General features: G+C 40.1%; 1 protein-coding gene across 1 annotated transcript in view; it reads right to left on the minus strand.

Annotated features, from left to right (window-relative positions):
• The window catches only part of swap70b (switching B cell complex subunit SWAP70b), a 34,883-nt gene that overhangs the window by 7,928 nt on the left and 5,450 nt on the right, over nt 1-21,505 (minus strand). The window contains exons 3-9 of the mRNA XM_063479145.1: nt 16,193-16,366; nt 14,624-14,851; nt 13,971-14,117; nt 13,625-13,733; nt 12,191-12,372; nt 4,074-4,181; nt 725-891 (exon numbers count right to left, since the gene is read on the minus strand). Of these exons, the coding sequence (XP_063335215.1) occupies nt 725-891; nt 4,074-4,181; nt 12,191-12,372; nt 13,625-13,733; nt 13,971-14,117; nt 14,624-14,851; nt 16,193-16,366 (1,115 nt within the window). The remainder of the gene's footprint in view (nt 1-724; nt 892-4,073; nt 4,182-12,190; nt 12,373-13,624; nt 13,734-13,970; nt 14,118-14,623; nt 14,852-16,192; nt 16,367-21,505) is intronic.

Genomic DNA, 21,505 nt, shown 5'->3' on the forward strand with positions numbered 1-21,505 from the left:
TATAGTGCTGCACAACTGTGCCCCTTGCAAATCTCCTCTCTCAAGATTTCAGTGGCAAGTCTTTAATACTTCTTGTATCTCATGAAGCACCTATACGTTTCATTATAAAACACTGCCATTTAGGTCTCAGGCAAATTTTCCTCATTTAACTGTGGTTGTAGAGTTGTTTGTTTGGGAAAAAAAAACAACAAAAAAACAAAAAAAACAAAAAAAAAAAAAACAGCCACTGAAAATTGTCCTCTTCTAAAGAGCTGATTGCCATTTTTAAAACAACGACTACATTTAAAGGAAATACTCGCTGGTGACTTCTCAAACGTGACCTGGAATGTATTCATCAGCAGATAGGAAGGAAAGATGAGGGAGGAAATGTCGAGTGTATGAAGGAGAAGTTGAAAGTCTGGCTGTGTATAGCCTCCTATATAAGGAAAACAAAGACTCAGACTCAGCTCTTTGGACAGAGGTTCATGTGATGCACTTCATTAGGAATATTAAGTTTCATGCTTCACTGAAATTTGGTAGCACCAGTGCTGGATTGTTAAGGTAACAAAAAAGAATTTCTATGAATATATTTATCCCAGTGTTATGCTTTCCAGATAGGAGAAGTATGCAAAGATCCGAGTGACCTAAGTTTCCTCATCAGAGGATATGAGTGAGGCTCTGTGGGGAATATTTTTTTTTTTATACAAACCCAAACATTTCTCCCTCCGCACACCCTTTGACTCACCGTGTCTGCAGCTTACGGATGGTTTCCTCATCCTGTCTGGCACGCCTCTCGTCTTCCAAAGCGTGCTCCAGTTGGCGATACATGTCTTCCAGCTCATTGACCCTCTGCAGGTACTGCTCCAGCTCAGTGGACTTCTCAGCCAGGTTTTTCTCAATCTGCTGCCGCACCTTTAAAACCAGGAAACACAGAAGTATACTTCACCTGGAATTCAAAATTAATATTCATAAGATAAATTCGTATGTGTTTATACACCACTCTGCAATCATTAGATATTATTAATCTGTGGCCCTTCCTCATTGTGTTTTTGTCCCATCTCCCCCATCTCACCCTCAATTGGTTGTGGCAGATGCCTGCCCCTCCCTGAGGATGATTTTGCTGGATGTTATTTCCTGTTGAAAGGGAGGTTTTCCTTCCCACTGTTGCCAAAGTGCTTGCTCATAGGGGGTCATCTAATTTTCAGGGTTTTCTTTCTTATTGTCGGGTCTTTACCTTGCAATATAAAGCGCCTTAAGGGGACTGGTAATGATTTCATGCTATATATAAAAAAATGACTTGACTTGAATTAAGCGTTGGAGTTTGCATATTGGTGCCAACTCTAAAGTGCCATAGCAGGTGCGCATATCTAAAGTACTCTTGTCATGATTAATCAGCATCTCACAGGAAACCCGAGTTTGATAATTAAAGACGTGTAAAATAAACAGACATAAACAGGTGCAACCTAAAACCTCAGTCAGAGATAACTGCTATCAGCTCTCTGTAAACTCAGGCTTTCTGCTCCAAGAGCGTTCACATAAAAGAGGGCTGATGACTCCCATCAGACACATTATCAGAGGAACAGGTGACATGCTGTAAAAAATAAATAAATAACAGAAAGCTGACAGTTATCAGTTATTTCAGGCTCTCACTGCTTTCACATAAAAAACGGCTGCCTACATCCAGAGACAGAGGAACAGGTGACAGCAAAGAAATATAACAGCAAAATATGACAGAAAAATCAACCTTGTGAGTTCATAAGTTAATATTTATTCTAGCAGTCTTTACATCCTGAGTGCTGCTGTTTATTTCTGATATTGTGGGTGCATTTAAAGAAAATTGGGACACTGTCCCAAAGCCTTCTGATGGAGAGCTGTAAATCACTTTAGTTTATGGTCAGATCAAATTGAAATATTTTCTGTTGACTGAATATTATTGCTGTTCGATAGCCTTCAAAAGGCTGCTGTATTATCCAAATCCCACTTGTAGCTTATGGATGGGAAAAGCCTCAATGAAAGCATTTGAGAGTCACCTTAGAGCTCAGTGTACATCGCTAACTCATTGTTATTGTATTTTTAATTCAGACATATACAGACAAAATGATATATACAAGTACACATACTTGCATTTACATGTACAAATACAAACATATATGTAAATACACAAACGTATGTGCTCAGACAAAACAAAAAAAGAAAATAAATAAAATAAAATGGAGTCTAAATGACATGAAATTACAATTATTAAGTCTGAAATGGAGTAGGAAGAAGTATAACATACTTATTAGTCCTCATTAACACTGCTTCATATAACACCTCTGGAATCAGGAGTTTATGAATTAGCACACACAATCTTTATCAGCAGTTTTAATAATCAACTGATCAATGGACCAGCAGGATTGATCAGCAGAATGAGTTTTAACTCATTAGTGGAGATGATCTTGAGCAAACACTAAAAACCTCAAGCTATTCTCAGTGGGTAGCTCAGCCGGTGTGTATGAGTGTGAAAGAAAGTGGAGTTAAGCGAAGTGCTGTTACAACCAACTTAAACCAAGTAATGTATTAATGATGTAGAAGATTAGTAAGAAATACAAATCAAAATTACACCGTCTCTTAGGATCAACTAAGTGGGACATCCGAGAGCAGAACTGTGACTAAAGAACCACAGTTAAACATCTCTCTGCCATTTCACCACATCCATGCTGTGCAGCAAGCATGTCAAGATGTTATCAGTGGCATTCGAGCACAGTGAAATGGGTCTCTTTTACAAACAAGTGTTTGTGAGTAAGAAAGAAAATGCCATCAGTGTTAGCTGAGCCTCATAGATACTTCTTAACCTCACACTATGTTCTTAAATGTGAGGCAACAAACACAACATCCATTCACGTCTCTCCAAATTGCTGCTCAAGACTCTGCAGTAGTTTTCTGTTTTGTGTTTATTTTAGTAGCTCTTCTCAGTTTATTTAACAAGTTTATGTCAAATTAAAATGGATGAATTATGTCATAGCAAAACAATGTTGCATGAAAATTGTTCCGACTTACCCATTATTGCATGCTCTCAATAATACAGTGATATATTGTTCCTTTTATTAATTTTGTTCCTTGTAAGGTGACCTTGGGTTTCTGAAAGGTGCCCTCAAATAAAATGCATTATTATAAATATATTTGCAGCCTGATAATTGAGGATAAATGTCCCTGAATATAAAGCAAGTGCAGTAATTGACCAGTCTGGTGGTTCCCCCACCCATCCATCCATCCATGTCACGGGGGGCTGGAGTCTATTCCAGCTACTATGGGGTGAGAGTTGGGGTACACCCTGGACAGGTCTAGTCACAGTCTGTCACATGGCTAACACAGAGACAGACAACCATTCGCACTCACATTCACATTTAGAATCATCAGTTAACCTAACCTTGCTATCTGCATGTCTTTGGACTGTGGGAGGAAGCCAGTGTACCCAGAGAGAACCCACACAAGCACGGGGAGAACATGCAAACTCCACACAGAAAGGCCCCGGCCAGATGGTGGGGTCTAACTCAGGACCTGCTAGTGTTTGACTTTGCTTATTTTTTGTTTTATCTGTAATAGTACGTAAGACTACACAAGGAGTATGCAGTGCTAATATTGCTGTCATTTTAATGTGGCACTTCAAATATGGAGGCCACCATTGATGACATTTGCGCATATCTACTACTGATGTTTCAATACATATCTCAGGTAACTGACCAAAGACTGAGTGGAATTGCACTGATGAACAGCCATCACGGAAATTATGCAGAGATACAGCGAGGAGATGCAGAATTAACTTAAACAGTAGGAAGTAGGAACCACTAAACCACTAAAACTGTTTTTCTGTTCAGGAATTAAAGTAAATAACTCTAATTTGACATTTTAATCAGAAGATTGGAAGATCCAGTACTAGAGTGTACTTAATGAAGTGTAGCGCGACAATATTAAGATGTTGTCAGGCAGAGTAATCAGAGGTTTGTGGTAATGGTGCAGAGGAAATGTCCATGTATGATATTAAGTCCAACTGGCACCACTATGCTCAACTGTATGTTATAGACATTACATGCAGATGAAAGGGATTGACAGACCAGTTTCTCTCTCTCCAGGTCCCTCCTGTAGCGGTCCTGGAGCTCAGTTTGAGTCTGAAGGCGTCTTTTTTCTTCTTCTGCTGCGTTAGCTGCTGCCTCCTCCAGAGCCTGCCAAAAGAGCAACAGACAAGCCAAAAATGAAATTTTTTAATATTTTCCTTTTTTTGCAGAGTGGACTAAAGCAGTATGTGAAATCACACATTTCACACCCTTGTAGTGTCAGGTTAAAGAGACTGTTTGGTGGCGTTACTTTTACATACACTAAAATATCACACTCTAGTCAGGGATATAACCAGGGCTTAGAAAAGCTACACTTCTCAATATATTAAAGTCCTAGAGTTGTAAAACAGCCAAAAAAAAAAAAAAAAAAAAAAAAAAAAAAAAAGCCTGGAATTTTGAAAACTGTAAAGGGCTTCCACCTTCCTGCTTTTGCAGAAGCAACTACATAAATGAAAATATGGAATGTGCTGTGGGTATATAATAATGGCATAAAACAAGATAAAGCGTGGACAAAAGTTACCTACTTAATAAGTAGGCTTATTAAGGCTTTACCTTCGATTCACTCCTCGTACCTGCACCAATCATCAGTCATCATTCTTAACTAGTCACGCTACAGCCCAACTCGACACACTGGAGGGAAGGATATTAATTTGGCAACATGTCCAGTATTTTCAAAGAAAAAAAAACATCTAGAGCACATGTGCCAGTTTGTGTTTTGTTTTGGCGTCCTCATAGCTATGGCTGTAATTGTAATACTTAATTTGTACAGTTTCTCCCTAAAGTGCCATCATATTGAGACATATTGCCAAGTGAAGTCTAGTTGAGGAGATAAATGATTTTGCAGTAAAGGTTAGGGATTGGCTAAAAACCAACCAGAACTGTAGCTCTTCTAATTTAATTTTCCCTTCTAAAGCCTGGTAATTATATCTATTATGTTTTATTTTGTTTTAAGCTTCTAGTAGTTTTATGAAACTGCTGTGCAGACAAAAGGTTAGCCAAGGATGAGAACTGAAAAGTAGTAACACATATATAGTATGCAGCACATCAGTTTCATGCTCCATTTTGAAACTGGTGAACTACATCATAACTTTTAAATAAACTTGAAATTAAAAAGCAGTTTCTCTATTTTAAAAACCACAGAATGAAAAAAGGAAAACAAACAACGAAACTGGTGTGAGGGGGAAGTTTCAGCAAAGACCTGTCAGGAGGGGGATTGCTGCATGTTTAATTTTAGTTATAAGACTGTGGTTTATAACAGACTAACAGAAATGAATGCGCTGCCTCTGAATAGGTATGCAAATGTAACACCAGCAGCGCTCTATGAAGGCAAATTGAGCATGAAGTAATACACGCTGAAATCATTTTTCCTGCAGAGTTCAGACTTCTTGGAATAACAAATGTTTTACCATTGCGGTTGCATTTTATTTATTAATTTTTTTGGGGGGGGGTGTTCGGTTTTTATTAGGAAAAAAAAAAAGTAAAAGAAGAAGACTACTAGTTATTCTCTCATGACCTTCCACATTTATCCGGGTCGATGTAACCATTACAGTTACAGCAACTGTACTGCTTGTTGTTTTAGCCTGCAAAGAAAAGCAGACACACACTCTCACCTTCTGGATGGTCTTAGCCTTGTCATTGCAGACTCTACATGGTTAATCAATGCACCATGACTCTGCTATGCATCCATGTTATTGCTGATTGCTAAAATCTCAATTTAATAACAAAAAACCCCAATTGAAATAGACTAACACAATGGAGATGGCACTGCGTTACAGTGCTAATTTACAACACAAGTAGTATAAACACAAAATGTGAAAACTGTTGCCTGCCTGTGCTACCGCTCAGCATCCTATTAGATTCACACATGGTATCAACTTGAAAAGCTACCTGTGAGGACAGTTAATGACAATACCCATCAGGATTTTATGGCTGATAAATAATCAGCATTTCAGACAGTGGTAGGCATGCTAGCCAGTTACTTCACATACTGGTATCATATTTGACCATTTTTAAACTATGATAACATGAAGATCAAAAAGATTTATATAGCACCAATTAAAAAAAAAAAAAGAAAAAAAAAAAAAAAAAAGCTGCCTCATGGCACTTTCTAGGATTCAGTACCAACAATATTAGAAAGAACCATCACCAGGCCCTCTATCAGCAAGCAATGGGGAGTAGTGGGAAGGAAAAACTCCCTTTAAAAATAGGAGGAAACCTTTCACCACAACCAACCTCAGGGAGGGGCAGCTATCTGCCACAGCTGGTTGTGAATGAAGGGAAATTTAGTTTAGCCGTTTGCAAACAAGTGTGATGAGGTTTCATTTGCACTTTCTCACCATGAGTCTCCTTTTAGATTTAGAGAAGGGAGAATGTTGAGTGTATGCTACAAGTTTTGCTGCTTGTTTCAAGACTTTTTCCTCATTTAACTTTCTGAATGACAAAGTTATAAAATACAACACAAGTTACTCTCAATGTGGAATTGCAGGTGACTGTTGATACAGGACATTTGATAAAATGTTATCAGGAGCATAAGTAGGTTTGGTGCTTCCAGATGTTTCTAGAGGTCCCTGAATTTCTTACAAAATGTAGCATCAGGCAGCAGCAACTTCATTAACTCCATTTTTATTTCCATCCATTTAATTAAATTGGCCAATTCCATTATCTTGCCAGGATGTAACAACACTTTATACTTCTGTTTTTTCCAATTGTTAGATAAATTTTCCCCTTATGCTGTAATAGGAATGCAATCAAAATTTAGCTCCAAGAAGAAATTGACCATAATTACAATTTACCTGATATATACAGACAACATCCCAAAAAGTTGATTCTGTTCATCTGGACGTAGCATTTTCAGTGGGAGAAATGTTTCATTACTCATCCAAGTGACTTCTTCACTCTCAGCTGACTGCAGGTTTCCCTAACCTTATAAACAGGTTTGACTCTCGTCATCCACTGGAGCACAAACTGGGTGTCATTAGGACGCTACAGCACAGAGCAAACACCATCCCCACTGACACAGCGGCCAGGGAAGCAGAAGAACATCATATCAAAAAGGTCCTGAGTAAATGTGGTTATCCCAGCTGGACATTTGTCAAAGCTGAGAGGGCACCTAAAGAAAGCTCCAGCCGATCCAGGAGAGATGGACAACCGCTGCCTAAGTGAAAACTCCTGCATCTCTGTGGTTTTTAAACCCCAAAACATACTGCACCAAAAATTGGTCCACCCCAAGGATCGGGTCCCCCGACACAAACAGACTGATATAGTGTACGCTGTAAAGTGCCAGGAGGATTCCCAGGATTAAACATTAGGGAAACTAAACAACCTCTGGCTAAACGGATGGCACAACACAGAAGAGCCACCTCGACAGGCCAGGACTCTGCAGTCTATTCACACCTACAGGCCAGTGGACACTCTTTCAATGATGAGGATGTACACATTGGTCTTTGATCAATGATCAGTGGTCGTTGATCAATGGTCATGGCAATTTGCATATTAATGATCAAGAAACTGACCTCACAGTCCATTGTTCCTTCAGTGGGCTGGTTTCAGTCATTGTGCAAAGGTACTTTTTATAAGGTTGGGGAAACCTGCAGTCAGCTGAGACTGAAGAAGTTACTTGGATGAGTGATGAAACATTTCTCCCACTGAAAATGCTACGTCCAAATGAACAGAATCAACTTTTTGGGATTTACACTGCCAGAATGATTGAGCAAGATATACAGACAACACCATGAAGAACTTTAATGTAAAAAAAACAAACAAACAAAAAAAACAAAAAAACAAACAACACATCTTAATCTCATCATTTTACAGTCGCAGGTTTAGGACGGCGTGGTAAAAGATCAGTATGATAAAGTTGCCAACTCCATTACAGAGCCGATATAAAATCGATATGTTAAGGTTTTAAAAACTTAAATTTGTTTTTCAGCTCTAAAAACTTTATATGGTCAGCTTTTGTATTTATTAAAGAAGCAAAGGTTCAAAAATACTAGAATAATACTAACTAAAATAAAATACATTTAAAAGTCCAACCTAGCCTATATACTGCAAGGTTAAACTTTTATAATTGCTGCCATTGTTTTTGTTCTACAATCATTTAAATACAATGTGAAGCGTATAAATGGCAACACAGTCTTGTGCGAACTGTGTGTAGCTGTTTTTGGCCTCTTGGCATCTCACTGACCTGACTGGAATGTGACACCAACAATACTAGAATATACAAACAATTTATGAAAACACATTTTTAAGTTTGCCGGCTGTTGGTGTAGAGCGTGGGTTTGTTTCGAAACAAAACCGAACATAACAGGGAAAAACATGTCGGTAAATTAAACTGTGCTGGTGGTTGATCAATAACTTCTTTTTGCTTCACCCCTGATGTGAACTGTCTGCAGACTGTCACAGTCCTCCTCTTATAGCAGCAGTGTGTGAGAATGTCTACTGTATGCCTGTGTGTGGCTACACATGTTTGTGTTCATTGTTAATTCATGAAGCTAGCTATGCGAGTTGTACACTTACACCTCAATGGTAGATTGTTGTGAGTTTAGAGGTCGATGTTCCAGACAAAGAACTCTTGTCCTGTTCTTCAGTCTGTTAGACGAGCGCAGCGTGAACCAGTCTGACTGCAACTTAGCTTTACTCACAATGCTGGCTGCAAAACCCCCGGTCCTACACTGAACTGAAAACCTAACCACTGATACGTGGTCAATGCGGTGATTTAAGTTTAACTAAACAATACCATTCTCAGAGAAGATTTATCTGACCCCTTGAGTCAGATAAGAGGTCTTTTTTAATTATTTGTAGCCCATCTGCTCTGCAATGATGTTTTTTTCCTATATCCAAAAAAAAAAAAAAAAAAAAAAAAAAAAAAAAAAAAAAAAAAAAAAAAAAAATCACAAAATCAAACAGTTGGGAGACTATTTCATAACATTTGTAACATTTGCCCACCTTGCAGAAGGACAGTACAAACAAACAGATTTCTCACAGATGAATAACAGCAATGAGAAAAATACTTAACCACGACAATATTGAAGATGGCACTTCCTGTTATTTCTCAGAATTAGCAGAGAGCAGCCACTAATTATCAGTATTTGAAAAAGACAAATGAAAAATGCAGAAATCAGCAGTGTTGGTAGCAGCAGAGAGAGTGAGGTTTAGCAGGAGGATTTTCTGGAGCAACATGTTTAATGGCTGCTGCACCCCCTGCCCCCACATTGCTCTTTCAATCCACATTCCTTCATTTGCAGGAAGTGATGGACTATTTATTAGTCAGAGACTGCAGGGTGGAGCTGGTCTATTGTTGGCATTCATGAGCTGGCAGCAAGTTTCAGTGGTAACGAGAGTTTTTAGTTGACCTACTTCAAATAGTTGCATGAGACGCGTGTGCGACACAAAAATACACTGTCACTTCTAAAAGTGCGCAAGATAATGATTATTGAATGATTATTTTAAGTTGTAATGTGATCTTAGAGGAATGTTGCTGGATTGGTTTTGACACTTAATTTAGACAATGACAGCCGTGATGACATACCTGACTGAAAACAGTGGTTCCTTCTCGGCCACAAACCGCCTTCTTAACACTGGTTAAGCAAGATGCAATCCCAACATTATACCATAATAGAAGTACCAAGATGTCTCTAACTAAGTTGCTGTATCTGTGCCAGTCAGCTCTATCCGTTTAGTTTTATCACTTCACAGTGCAGTGGGTGGCCACGGAGAGAGGTGGGCAGGCTGCTGACCATAGCCAGTATATGTCTATGGTCTGTGGGGGAGAGATTTATGAAAACAGTCATAGTTGTAACCAGACTGGACCATTTTGTTAGCTCCATTACCATCCATCCAGTTTTTGCTAGTATCTAAGGCCAGGTCACACAGAAGCAGCAGTCTGAGAAGCCCAAACCCCCTTCTCCCCAGCCACGTCCAACGCATCTGTGGGAAAACTGAGGCAATCCCAGGTCAGCTGAGAAATAATCTCCCCAGCGTGTCCTTGGTCTACACCAGGGCTTCCTCTTGACAGGACATGCCTGGAACACCTCATCAAGGAAACATCCTACACTTATACCTGAACCACTTCAACTGACTTTTTTCAGTGTGCAAAAGTGGCGGCTGTTTGAGTCCGTCTCGAATGACTGAACTCCTCACCTCAGCTCTGAGCAAGAAGCCAGCCTCTACAGGAAGCTCGTTTTCACAGCTAGTATCCACAAACTCGTTCTTTTGGTCACTACCCCACAGTTTGTAACCACCGATGAAGCTAGGAGTATATCAACACTTGGCTATGCCTGTTCATAAAAAATGATGACCGTAATCAATTACAGAGAGCAGCCCTGGCAGAGTTCAACACCCACTAGGGCTTACGTCCTGCAACGCAGACCAACTTCTCACTGTGGTCGTACAGGGACCGAATCGCTCATAAAAATAAACCAAATAAACCATACATCCAAAGAACCTCAAAAAAAACCATCCACCGAGGCTTAAAGGTGTGATTGCTTTGAAAGTAGCTAGGCCCATCAGAGGCCTTCTTTCTTTGGGCTTCCCCCCTCCACAAGCTCTCAAAAGTCAGTTTGACGCAAGCAAGCAGAAGTCAGCTCCGACAGCAGAGCCGTCTGCAAGAGCATAAATTAGCTACAGCTAAGCAGAGACGCGCTCGCCTGCATGATGGCTCCTTTGTGCACTTGGCTGTCGAGTTCTATTTGCCTAAATGGCAACAAATTATTTGCTGTCTTTTGACAAAAATATAATTCCATAAAAGGCAAGGCAGGCAGAACAATGTTTTCAGGTACTTCAGGCACTTTCCCCAAAATTAGTGCCACATACTGAGCGCCTTCCTGTGGAGACTGTCTGAAAAATGGAGGACAGGCTTGCAGCTTTAACACTGCAAATTCTTCACACATACAGTTGAGCCCTGAACATTTCTAAGACTTCTCTGACATGAATGTGAGAACACAAATTAGCTGGTCTTTAACCACCAGTGTGCTGTGACATTGTGTGAATAGTTCGACAGTGAGGTGCAGTTTGTGCATACATACATAAACACAGGTAGCTCCTTTTTCTAAACCACACAGTGCATTTCCAGTAATGCAATTTTGTCTGAAGCAGACAAAGTTCATGTGTCAAAAATGACTAATATTCAGGCCTGTTTTGCAGCCTGCCTTACAATGAGGCTGTTGAGAATACCCGTAAAGCTTGCAACACAGTCAATACATGCCCTCTTACTCCAGTGCACTTTACGCTGGATCCTGGAAGAGCCTCCCATCCTTCCTCATTTTTTAATCTGAGACTGAGTACTGAGGACTGAGCTGTGCTTTGAGGAGTGCCGTTTTTGAACATACAAGTTCAGAACTTCCCTGAGGGAATTCCCTCAGGTTTGTCTCGCTCACTAAAGAATGCACAGACTTTTTTTCCTGCTCCATTCATAATTAATCTTATTTAAACATCCTGGTGTTCATCTGTGGTCCAACAGATGCACCTCCAGCCTTATATGCAGACGTTTCTCTCGTTATAACCTCAGTAACCACATCTCCCTTACGTGCACTTCCTATTTTCAAGAAGTTCTCAAGAGAAAGGCTGTTTTAATTACTGTTATTACTGCCTGCCCAACCGTCGGGCTGTTTTCTGATAAGCTTACCTGATAAGTTCTATCTTCTTTTTTCCATTTTAACAAAGGAAAATAAACTTTTATTTTTATTTTTAGCTCAGAGGATGAAAGTCGGTGGCTTCACTTTAAATGGTCTTTCTAATGTCTGAGGATCACATGTTGATCTTTTACTATATGTACAGTTTGCACTTATTATAACTTTTTGTCTCTAAATGATGCACACTCACTCAGTTTTTCCCATGAAGATATGGACCTCTGTCTCACATGACCACAAAGATCAACTTCCCTGTTTCAATACAAACAGCATAGTGAAGATGGCCAAGAGCTGCTTTAAGTCTCTCGTTTTTTCCTCTCCCGCTTTGCTTTTGTGATTTTATCTGTTATATTTTTGACAATCTCTGCATCTTTCACTTCTGTTCATTTTCATCTTTGAGATGCTACGAAACAGAAGTGATAGTGAGGCAGACTTTTTCTGACCAGACTGGATCCACGGGGGACTATTGACTGTGTGAGTTTCATCTCCTACCTTCCTCATATTTTCCAGTTCATGCTGCTTGGCCTCATTGGCTGTCTGTAGCTCCCTCATCCTCAGCTCCAGTTCTTCCTGTTCAGCCTGCTGTTTCAGCCGCAGCTCTCTGCGCTTCTGTCGAGCCTCGCGGTGCGGCGCTGGTCTGCCCTGACGCAGCAGAGTCACGCAGTTCTGAACAGCTGAGACATGGATATCACACAAAAAATCTTTAGTTTTAGAGCTTCCTGTTTCATGTTTTGGTTTTTCCAAGCCCCTCTATGAATTGCCACTTTTTTCCTGGAGGACAGTTTTGCATGCCAGCATGATCCCAGGAGCTATGTTGTCAGGGGCAATTCAACCCTGGAAGGATCACTCAAGGCAAACTGGTCCTGGGTGAGAGGTCACAGTAAGGAGGCCGAGCTTTAACCTACGAGGTCTGGCTGGGCACAGTCTGAAAGCACTACATGGGCTTGCTCTCTTGTGGGACCACCACTAACAGGAGGGGATATGAGAGTTTGGTGTTTTGTGGATCAGGCCGCAGTCATGGTTGGATGCCCTCACTGTCCAATCCACAGATGACAAATCTAGCTTTAGGGACATGGAATATCACCTCTTTGGGCAGGAAGGCACCTGAGCCAGTGTGAGGGGTTGGGAAGTACTGCTAGAGATAGTTGGGCTTGCCTCAATACACAGCCTGGGCTCTATACTACTCTGGAGTTGCCATTGCTCAAAGGCAGTCGTCAGGCAGTCAGGGGTAGGTATATGCATGGGATGACTGAAGGTGCCCCTTCTGGGGACTCCATTGTCCCCTTCAGGCAACTTGAATTGTCACTAGATTAGTGACGACACAATCTGGGGATATGCGAATGGGAGGGACCGCCTGAGCCATGGTTTGCTTGTCCATAATAACCATCATGTTTGAACATACAATTCATGATGTTCATATGTGCACTTGGCCCCAGGACACCCCAAGTCACAGGTCGATGATTGATTCTGTAATCATTTCATCAGACCTGCAGCTACATGTCTTTCTCACAAAGAGAGAAATTCAGCTGTTACTGAGGTTACACTGAATAGTGAGAGAGAAAAAAAAGAGATGGCTGAAACAAGCAGTGGGCATGAGCTTCCTCCAAAGGGTGGCTGGAGTCTCCCTTAGGGATAGAGTGAGAAGCTCAGTCATTTGGGAATGGTTCAAAGTAGAGCTGCTACTTGTCCGCATCAAAAAGGCGTAAGATGAAGTAGTTCAGTCATCCGAACAACTACAGCAGGCTCCTGGATACCTTGTAGGTCAGGTGTTTTGAGCAGAACAAAGTTTTTCTTTAACTGTGTCGAACTACCAGAGGTTTATTTGCAGTAGAAGTAGTGAACAACTAATTTACTGTTTATTAACAATGAGGCAGACAGCAGAAAACTATTATTGAACTGCTATCGAGCAGCTTTGATAGAACTCACCTTGGATCCACTCCTGCTTCTTCTTCTTGTCTGATGCACTGATTTCAAAGCTTTTTTGTGATGACTTGATGAGGAAGAGGCACTTCTTTCCCTCTTTATCTTGTAAATGCTGCAAAGAAAAACAGAATTTACAAGCTGAAAATACACAGACAAAAAACAATAACAAAACATACTTCTTTTTCTTTTTTTTTTTTTTTTAAAACAGTTCTCTGGTCTTTTATTTCTTATGTGCATAGGGAATTAATCTCTGTGTTTCACATGTTTATATTCTCTTCCGCTGCTGTTCTCATAGAAATCAAGGCCAGGAAGCTGAAACAGAGTTTTACTACAGACAGCAGGCTCTTGCCTCCACACTGCAGTTTCCATCCAACAAGATGTCTCCTTTCTTTTCAGCCAAGTCTTCACCAACATAGTATGAGATTGTGTTTGGCTTCAGCACAAACCAGCGCTCCGTCCAGTTCTTTCTCTTGTGCCCTTTCTTCATCATATAGCCCTGCAGTAAGACAGAATACTTAGCGGCTTAAATAACATTCACATCCTCCTAACAGCAAGCTTTATTATAAATCAATCATTAACACTTTATGAACTGAACTTGCATTATTTGACACCATTTTAATCAATGATTTGCATTTGTGGTTAGAATTTAATCTGTAATTATTTTCAAAATGCTTGGTCCCAAACAGCGGGGTTTTTTTTGTTTGTTTTTTTTAACAGTTTTAGTTTTTAGCAGAATTAATCAAAATGTCGAAACACTTGTGCATTTTTGGGGCCTTTTTTCTATTGTGAACTAAGACATTTAGAGGGATTTTGACACTTTCATTGCCAGGTGCTAAATGTGCTGTTTAATTTAGTGTGAAATCTATGACTCCTATTATTTAAAGTGGTATATGCTTCACAGTTATTACAGTAGACTGCATCGGCACTCTTTGAAATCAGAGTAAGATGACAGAGCCTTGCGATGGAGACTGTACCATCAGTCTGTGCTGATGTGCTGCCCACCTGTTTGAGCACGTCAAGAATGAGTTCCTGGTAGACTTCACCGATTCCCATGGAGAGCGTCTGATGGTCCATGCCCTTACTGAAGTGACCCGACCCAACTAGTCTGATGAGCTCCCATGCATTCAGACACTGCTGCTTTGAGTTCAGCTGCAGCTTATAGTCCTCGAAGCGCTCCTCCACCCAGCTTCCCCCCATCGCCTCTGTCAACTTACGCAAGAAGTACTCAATCTGTACATGGAGACACACACAGACACACACACAGACACACAGAGTCCTTTTTCATCAAAAACACAGCTGTTCATTTACAATAAAAGATAACTTTCACCATTTCTGCATTTTTCCCACAATTCATCCTTACATGACTGCAGCAGCAAAATGTGCATTTCTTTTGCAAACAATCTTCCTGTGTTTGAGTTCTGATGTTTTTCATACACAACAATAAATCTTCCAGCATTTGTAAAAGAACAGGAAGCTCGAAACTTCCTTTTCTGCTCTTGAGCAACGGACTTTTTCCACTGGCTACTAAGTGACACAGTGAAGGGACACGTACAATATCATATGCTGCATATAAAACAGACTACAGATGAATAAAAGGCTGTTCACGCCAGTGCTTCCCCTTTTAGTAAGCACTTTGAAAAAAAGTGCTCCAGTCTAAAATGTAAGATGTTTACAGTCTCTCTTGAAAAAAAACAAAAAAAAACAAAACACAACAACAACAACAACAACAACAACAACAACAACAACCAAACAAACAAAAAAAAAACCTTAATGCAATTCCTGAGAGAGTTAATGGCATCCTTACAAGTTAGCGTCTTACTGCATAGCTTCTGAAGCACTTTTGACGCACAGACAACTCACAAAGACGTTTGTGTTCAGTGCTGTGGTTTTATGACGGCAGGGTGCAAAGCAGGGCTTTTGCCAGAAAATTGGTTAAGCTAATTATGTGGCATAGATGGCATCCCAAAGCTGCGTCTTTACACACAATTGGTGTGGTCTGAATTTTTTCAAAACCTAATTTAGCTTCTTCAGTTTCTTTCAATGTTGCTTTACTCCATGTTAAGTTGGAGATGTGAACAAAAAAACGACACCTAGAACTCACCCAGAATTTGTCTGTTCCTTTCTAGAGCCATCTGATGTTTACATGAATTGTTTTCTTTTAATGTCACTTCTCTTACATCCAGACCAGAGGTGTCAAAGTCATTTTACTTCATGAGCCACATACCAGTGAATGAGATCTCAAGTAGGACGGAGCGGTAAAACAACTGCAAAGTGCTTTTGTTTTAATGTACACAAGGCTTTCTAAAAGTATTCACATTTAATTTAACATCTATTTACACAACACATCAACAGCCTTGGGTACTTATATGTGCACTACAGAGCACTTCAAAGTGGATCTGCAAAAGTACAAAACCCAGTAATGTCACGTTTTTCAATTTAATGATTTAATCAGTAAATCTAAGACTAACCAAGCCTCTATGACACCAACTGAGGGAAGGGCCACAAAAAAAAAAGAAAAAAAAGAAAAAAAAAGGGCGTACTACAACACAACAGCATCCCATGTTTTCTGACCTCCTCAGTGACGATGATCAGTGGGTATCTGTCTTCAGACAGGAAGTTGAAGATGCACCAGATCTTGAAGGCGTCATCGTTACAGATCTTCAGCTCATTCTGCTCCAGGTTCTTCCTATACGACAACGTCCAGCACATTTTGTTGAAGTCCTGACGGTTAAAGTTATCCTTCACCTGTGGCACAACAGAAACATCATCAGGTTATGTTCCACACCAAAGGAGAACAGTCTGCTTTTCCAGACGCTCACATTTTTGCAAAGCTGACGCTTCAAACCACAGAGCATGGATATTATACATATGGGATATATCCATTTATCAAATCCATAATACACAACTTTAATAACGTACAGCATGTGTTTCATCTACTAGCACATGCCCATGCTAGTTAGTCCAGGGTGGCTAGGCAAATTGATGTCATAAGTGTATGTAAGATGTACATGTGTGCAAGGTCCTGACTGTGCAGGAGTATTCGGAAAGACAGATTGTGTATTACAGTAAGATGCACACAGAAACTGAGAAGGGACAAAAAGAAAAAGTGCCTCTAGGGTTTAAATTCCAGAGCCAAATGGGAGGAAAGTTCTTAAAAAGGTCTAGTCGGTGGTGTGGAGGGGATGTTTTCTTTGAGCCAGTGAACAGTAGCATCTCCATGGAGACTACTGGCTGGCTGAGTGCGCAGTCGTTTGGATGAGAAGCACATCTTGTCCTGCTGGCAGTCGCCCCACAAATCCAACCACCAGCAAATGATCCCAAAACATCTTCCAACGTTTGCCGCAATTAGAAACCAGTCAACCCTGTAACTGGATTCATCAACTATTATATTTACAGTCCATGAATCCTGCTCAAAACCATGGTTACGCCACCTGCAGTGGCCATCACACAGTTTTTAGAAACACTGGTCTAAGGTTGCATTCAGGACATTCAGTAGCACTTCATATTGCTGTTGAACACTCAGCCTTTAACACAGTACAAACTTTAGTGGAACTACCACCCATTTTCATCTCCAGATTTTTTTTTTTTTTTTTTTTTTATTCTGAGTAGCTTTGCATTATTCTCCATTTAAAATAATCCTCGATTTTCTTACACTAAGCCTTAGTGGAGACCCCCAGTTAACTGGCTAACAAACCATTTAGCTCCTTCCCCTATAAGTCGTCTTTATCTTAAAGACGACTGTTCAAATAGGTTTGTAGCTTATGTGGGCACAACTTAGCTGACCATACTAAGGATATCCTCTATGACATCATACAGAGGCAAGAGTGTCGGGGGGAGGGATGTGTGAAACCAAGTGTGTACAAATCTGGAGACTGAGCTTACAAAGGCATTATTTGTCATTTGGTGACCTCATTACTTTAAATTTTTCCCCCCCTCAGCTTATCATCTCAGAGAGGCAGCCTGGTGTTTACTCATAGCCCTGTCTTTGTTTGAGTTCTTTAAGCAGGAGAACTGAGCTTTTCAGGGAAGGAACACCTAAAAGTATCACCTCCAGCTGAACTCTCCAGAATGTGCTTTGCAGTCCCCTTTACAGAGCTGCGTGGGAAGTCACTCCTTTTTCCTCTGTGTAAATGTGGGGAAGACTAACGCTTTCAGAGGGAGGGGCTCAGCCACACTAACATGCACAACGCTAAAATAAGCAAGTAGTTATTTACGAAGACGATAGCTTCTGAGCTTGTGTGTTTTATCAAATGCTTCATTAAAATGTCCTTTTTTCACAGGCAACATACAGAACAGTGAGTTTGTGAATTATGTTCACATGATAATAAACCTTTGACTTGTGTGCTGCTTCAGCTAGTCCCGAACCTGAATCCATTTTCCATGCTGTGAGAGAGAGACAAGCATCCAGCTTAAGAGAATGACTGCAGTGCAGTCGCCTGAACGGTTTTCAAGATCTGATGTAAGCTGCTGTTGTGCTCATTTAGGCTGAGTGCCTGTGTAGAAACCTGTCTTAGATGTTAAAGCGATAGTACTTCCTCAACCTTGGAGAGTGACCCTGAAGCATTTACAGATATACTTTTCAAATAAAAAATGATTGCTTTACTCAACACTGCAAACTAGGACTAAACGTCAATTAATTTTGACGTCTAAATGAAGTAAAACACTTTTTTTAAATTCACAAAAAACAAAACAAACATTCCTGTAGTGTATTACTCTTTTCTCTGTGCGTCCATGTTCTAAATTATTATTTTAAAACAAGAAGCACTCAGCCAGCACAAACTTCAGCAAATTCAACTCACCCCCTATTCTCTGTATTTATCACTTTGGCCTTCAGCTCAATCTACTGAGCTTGATGGAAAGGTCAGAGGTCAAATGTGACATAATATTTTAAATCTTTATACAGTCATCGCAAACATGACTCCACACACCTACAAAGATTTATCAGAATTTGTTCAAACTTCTCCAGCTACTGTGTTTACAGAAACACGACAGCCAAACTTCTCTTTAATTGGCCTCTGCATCGTCACCTCTCCCATCAGAGATAGCCAATCTCTATGACATCATTCAGAGCCTTTTCAAGCCAAGACAGAAGAAAATGCAAAAATAAAAAATGAGAGAAAATAAAAATGTATTTCATGTACCTTAGCAGTGATAAATTAAGTGGTTATTCAATAATAAATAAGCAAAATAGATATCCTCATTTACTTTAGCTATGCAGATTAAATGTGGGTTTGCCTACCAGTAACTTATCAGTCATGCTGATTCTCTGTACGTGTTCAGATGGTACAAATGTGTATTGAATATTTGTTGCTGTTGGGAGCTTTCTGGAGATTATTGAAGCTGAAAACAGCTGCAGGTCTTTTGTGAAGGTGAAATTACTGGCAACTATTAAAGACCGTAACAGGTAAAGATTGTTTGTGAGGCTAAAAATAGATTTTGGGTGGAGTAAAATGAAAAAAAAAGTTACATGCTGGTGTAAAGAGGCTCCTCCCATCATGAATATTTTGCCATTCGTCAATGGTTCTGGCAGTAAGTCTGACTCAAAAACAACATATTCTGCTGTTGTTATAAATAAGGATGAGTCTCTCATGATGATGTGTTCAGGTAGCTGAATGTGTTCGCATCATGTTTGTGGTTCTGAATGATTAATCACTCTGCAGCAGCACAACATGCGAGGATAGGGTAAAGGGGAAGTCGTGAAAGCAGGATTTGTTATGAAAGAGCTTCTCTTTGTGTCACGCTCGTCTTGTTTTCGTTTTGTTCTTAGCTCGCTGGTTCTCGCTGTCTTTTCTCCTCCTCCCCTTCAAGATCCCTCTCGGTCTCTTCCCTTCAACAGTGAGATCCTTGTCAGCAAATCACCCCCTCCTCTCCACTGCCACATGTTCATTAGGATTCAGGATCTAAACTTCAACCTTATCTCACACTGAAACAACACAACACAGAAATGTAACAAGTGGAGTCAGACTAGAATAAACTGGAAGACAAAAAGAAAATCTTGTTACCAGTTCAACCGGACTGTCTGCTTTTTAAAAATCAAAGACTTCAGTGGAATGAGAATCACACCAGCGACAGGAGCAGCTGAATGTTCAACACAGTATGATGTGATATGAAAGCATTTGAAAAGGGGGAAGTAGTAACAAAGTGCTTTTTTAATGGTCCACAGAACAAAACAGGTGGTGTTAGGATGGTTCATCACCAACATCTGGCATCAACATCCTCATTTCTTTAAAAAAAAGAAAAGAAAAAGCGTAATAAATATACATAAATCTAAACACAAACTGCTGAGGCTCTCGTTAGCAGATAACTAAAGGTGTATATTGCGATACAACTATGAAAGCATCCTCCAGTCACTGTAGCCAAATTTTCCTCTGTATGTCTTTTGTGGTTAGTGTGAATTCGAATGACAAAGTTCACCAAATCTGAACTCTAAGACACGCTCTGCAGCAAGAATACAGATTACTCCAGATCTGACATTATTTACATACACAACTGTGTTAAGTAAATAAACATTTGAGCATTTCTGATGAAAAGAAAAAAATTAGATATAGGCCCCTCAACTTGGGCAAAATTCAAGGAATTCTTATTTTATTTGTAAAGTTCCTAAACAGAAAAAACAGCCCATTAAGCTCTTAACCCTTAACAGAACGGTCCATGTTCTGTCCATGAATGCATTTTAAATTTCTGTTTTCCCTATTAAATGTGATGTTTCAGAAGAATGGATTTCAAATTAAGATAATCGCTTTAAGGCATGTTAGTACAAATGTCTTACTGCCAATCTGCTGCAGCTCAGCAAGGAAACACTGTGCCTTACAAACCCACCCGATCAGTCTCAGACTGGTGAAACCTCAATTAGCTTAAACGCATTTTTACATGAAGTGAGGACTCAGGATTTTGTCCTCCATCTTCCCTAACAGCAGAGAACTATTGCAACAAGAGGAGTCACCACAGCGGTCAACACTTTCAGTGACTGTGTGTGTCAAAATTCTTGACTTGGAACAATGAACTTAAGTAATCTCTGTTTGTAACAAACACACACACACACGTTTCTATGTAGTGCAACATGCTATCACACAACAAAGTGCGCGGCCCTGAGCTTCAACATCATCATCACTTTTCTGCTACATCAGCAGTGGTAAGTGTTTCAGGGTCATGGTACAACAATCTCATCACACCAACACACGTCTCTGTGCTCTTATAAAAGAAAATGTTAAAGGTCTGCCTTTTATTTTCTGCTGCACTATACGGGTGAGTTGGTGAGGATGATGTACAGACTGCCTCCATCTGCACTTCCTGTCTGCTGTACAAAGGCGCACGCAGTTTAAAGTTTTTCCTGACTAGCAATTGTGTTGAATTGTAAAATAAGATACTTGCTCTCCTGGGTTTCTGACACACACACACACACACACACACACACACACACACACACACACACACACACACACACACACACACACACACACACACACACACACACACACACACACACACACACACACACACACACACACACACGACAGGGTGGAGTTTCCTCAGGAGTGAGTGAAGTTGAATGCTTTGAACACCACCCCACTCCAATGCATGGGTGGGATGATTGTGTGTGAAAAATACAAGTGTGTACGCATGTGTGTGTGTGTCTTCCCACACTAAATCCAGCATTTAGTTTCTTTAAAGAAAATGTGGTTAGAATTTTTCAGCACCAATCACGAGCACGTCTTAACTACATAACACGTATGTCAAGTATGTCTGTATGTCCAGAAAGAAATTATTTAAGCAGCTTTATCACAAATCACTTCAGACAAAACAGTCAGAAATGTGCACTGCCACAGAGACAACGAAGAGGATAAACAAATACAAACAGCCTCTCTAAACTAGTGTTAATCCAAG

Source organism: Pelmatolapia mariae, linkage group LG7, assembly GCF_036321145.2.
Source record: "Pelmatolapia mariae isolate MD_Pm_ZW linkage group LG7, Pm_UMD_F_2, whole genome shotgun sequence".
Taxonomy (NCBI): Eukaryota; Metazoa; Chordata; class Actinopteri; order Cichliformes; family Cichlidae; genus Pelmatolapia; species Pelmatolapia mariae.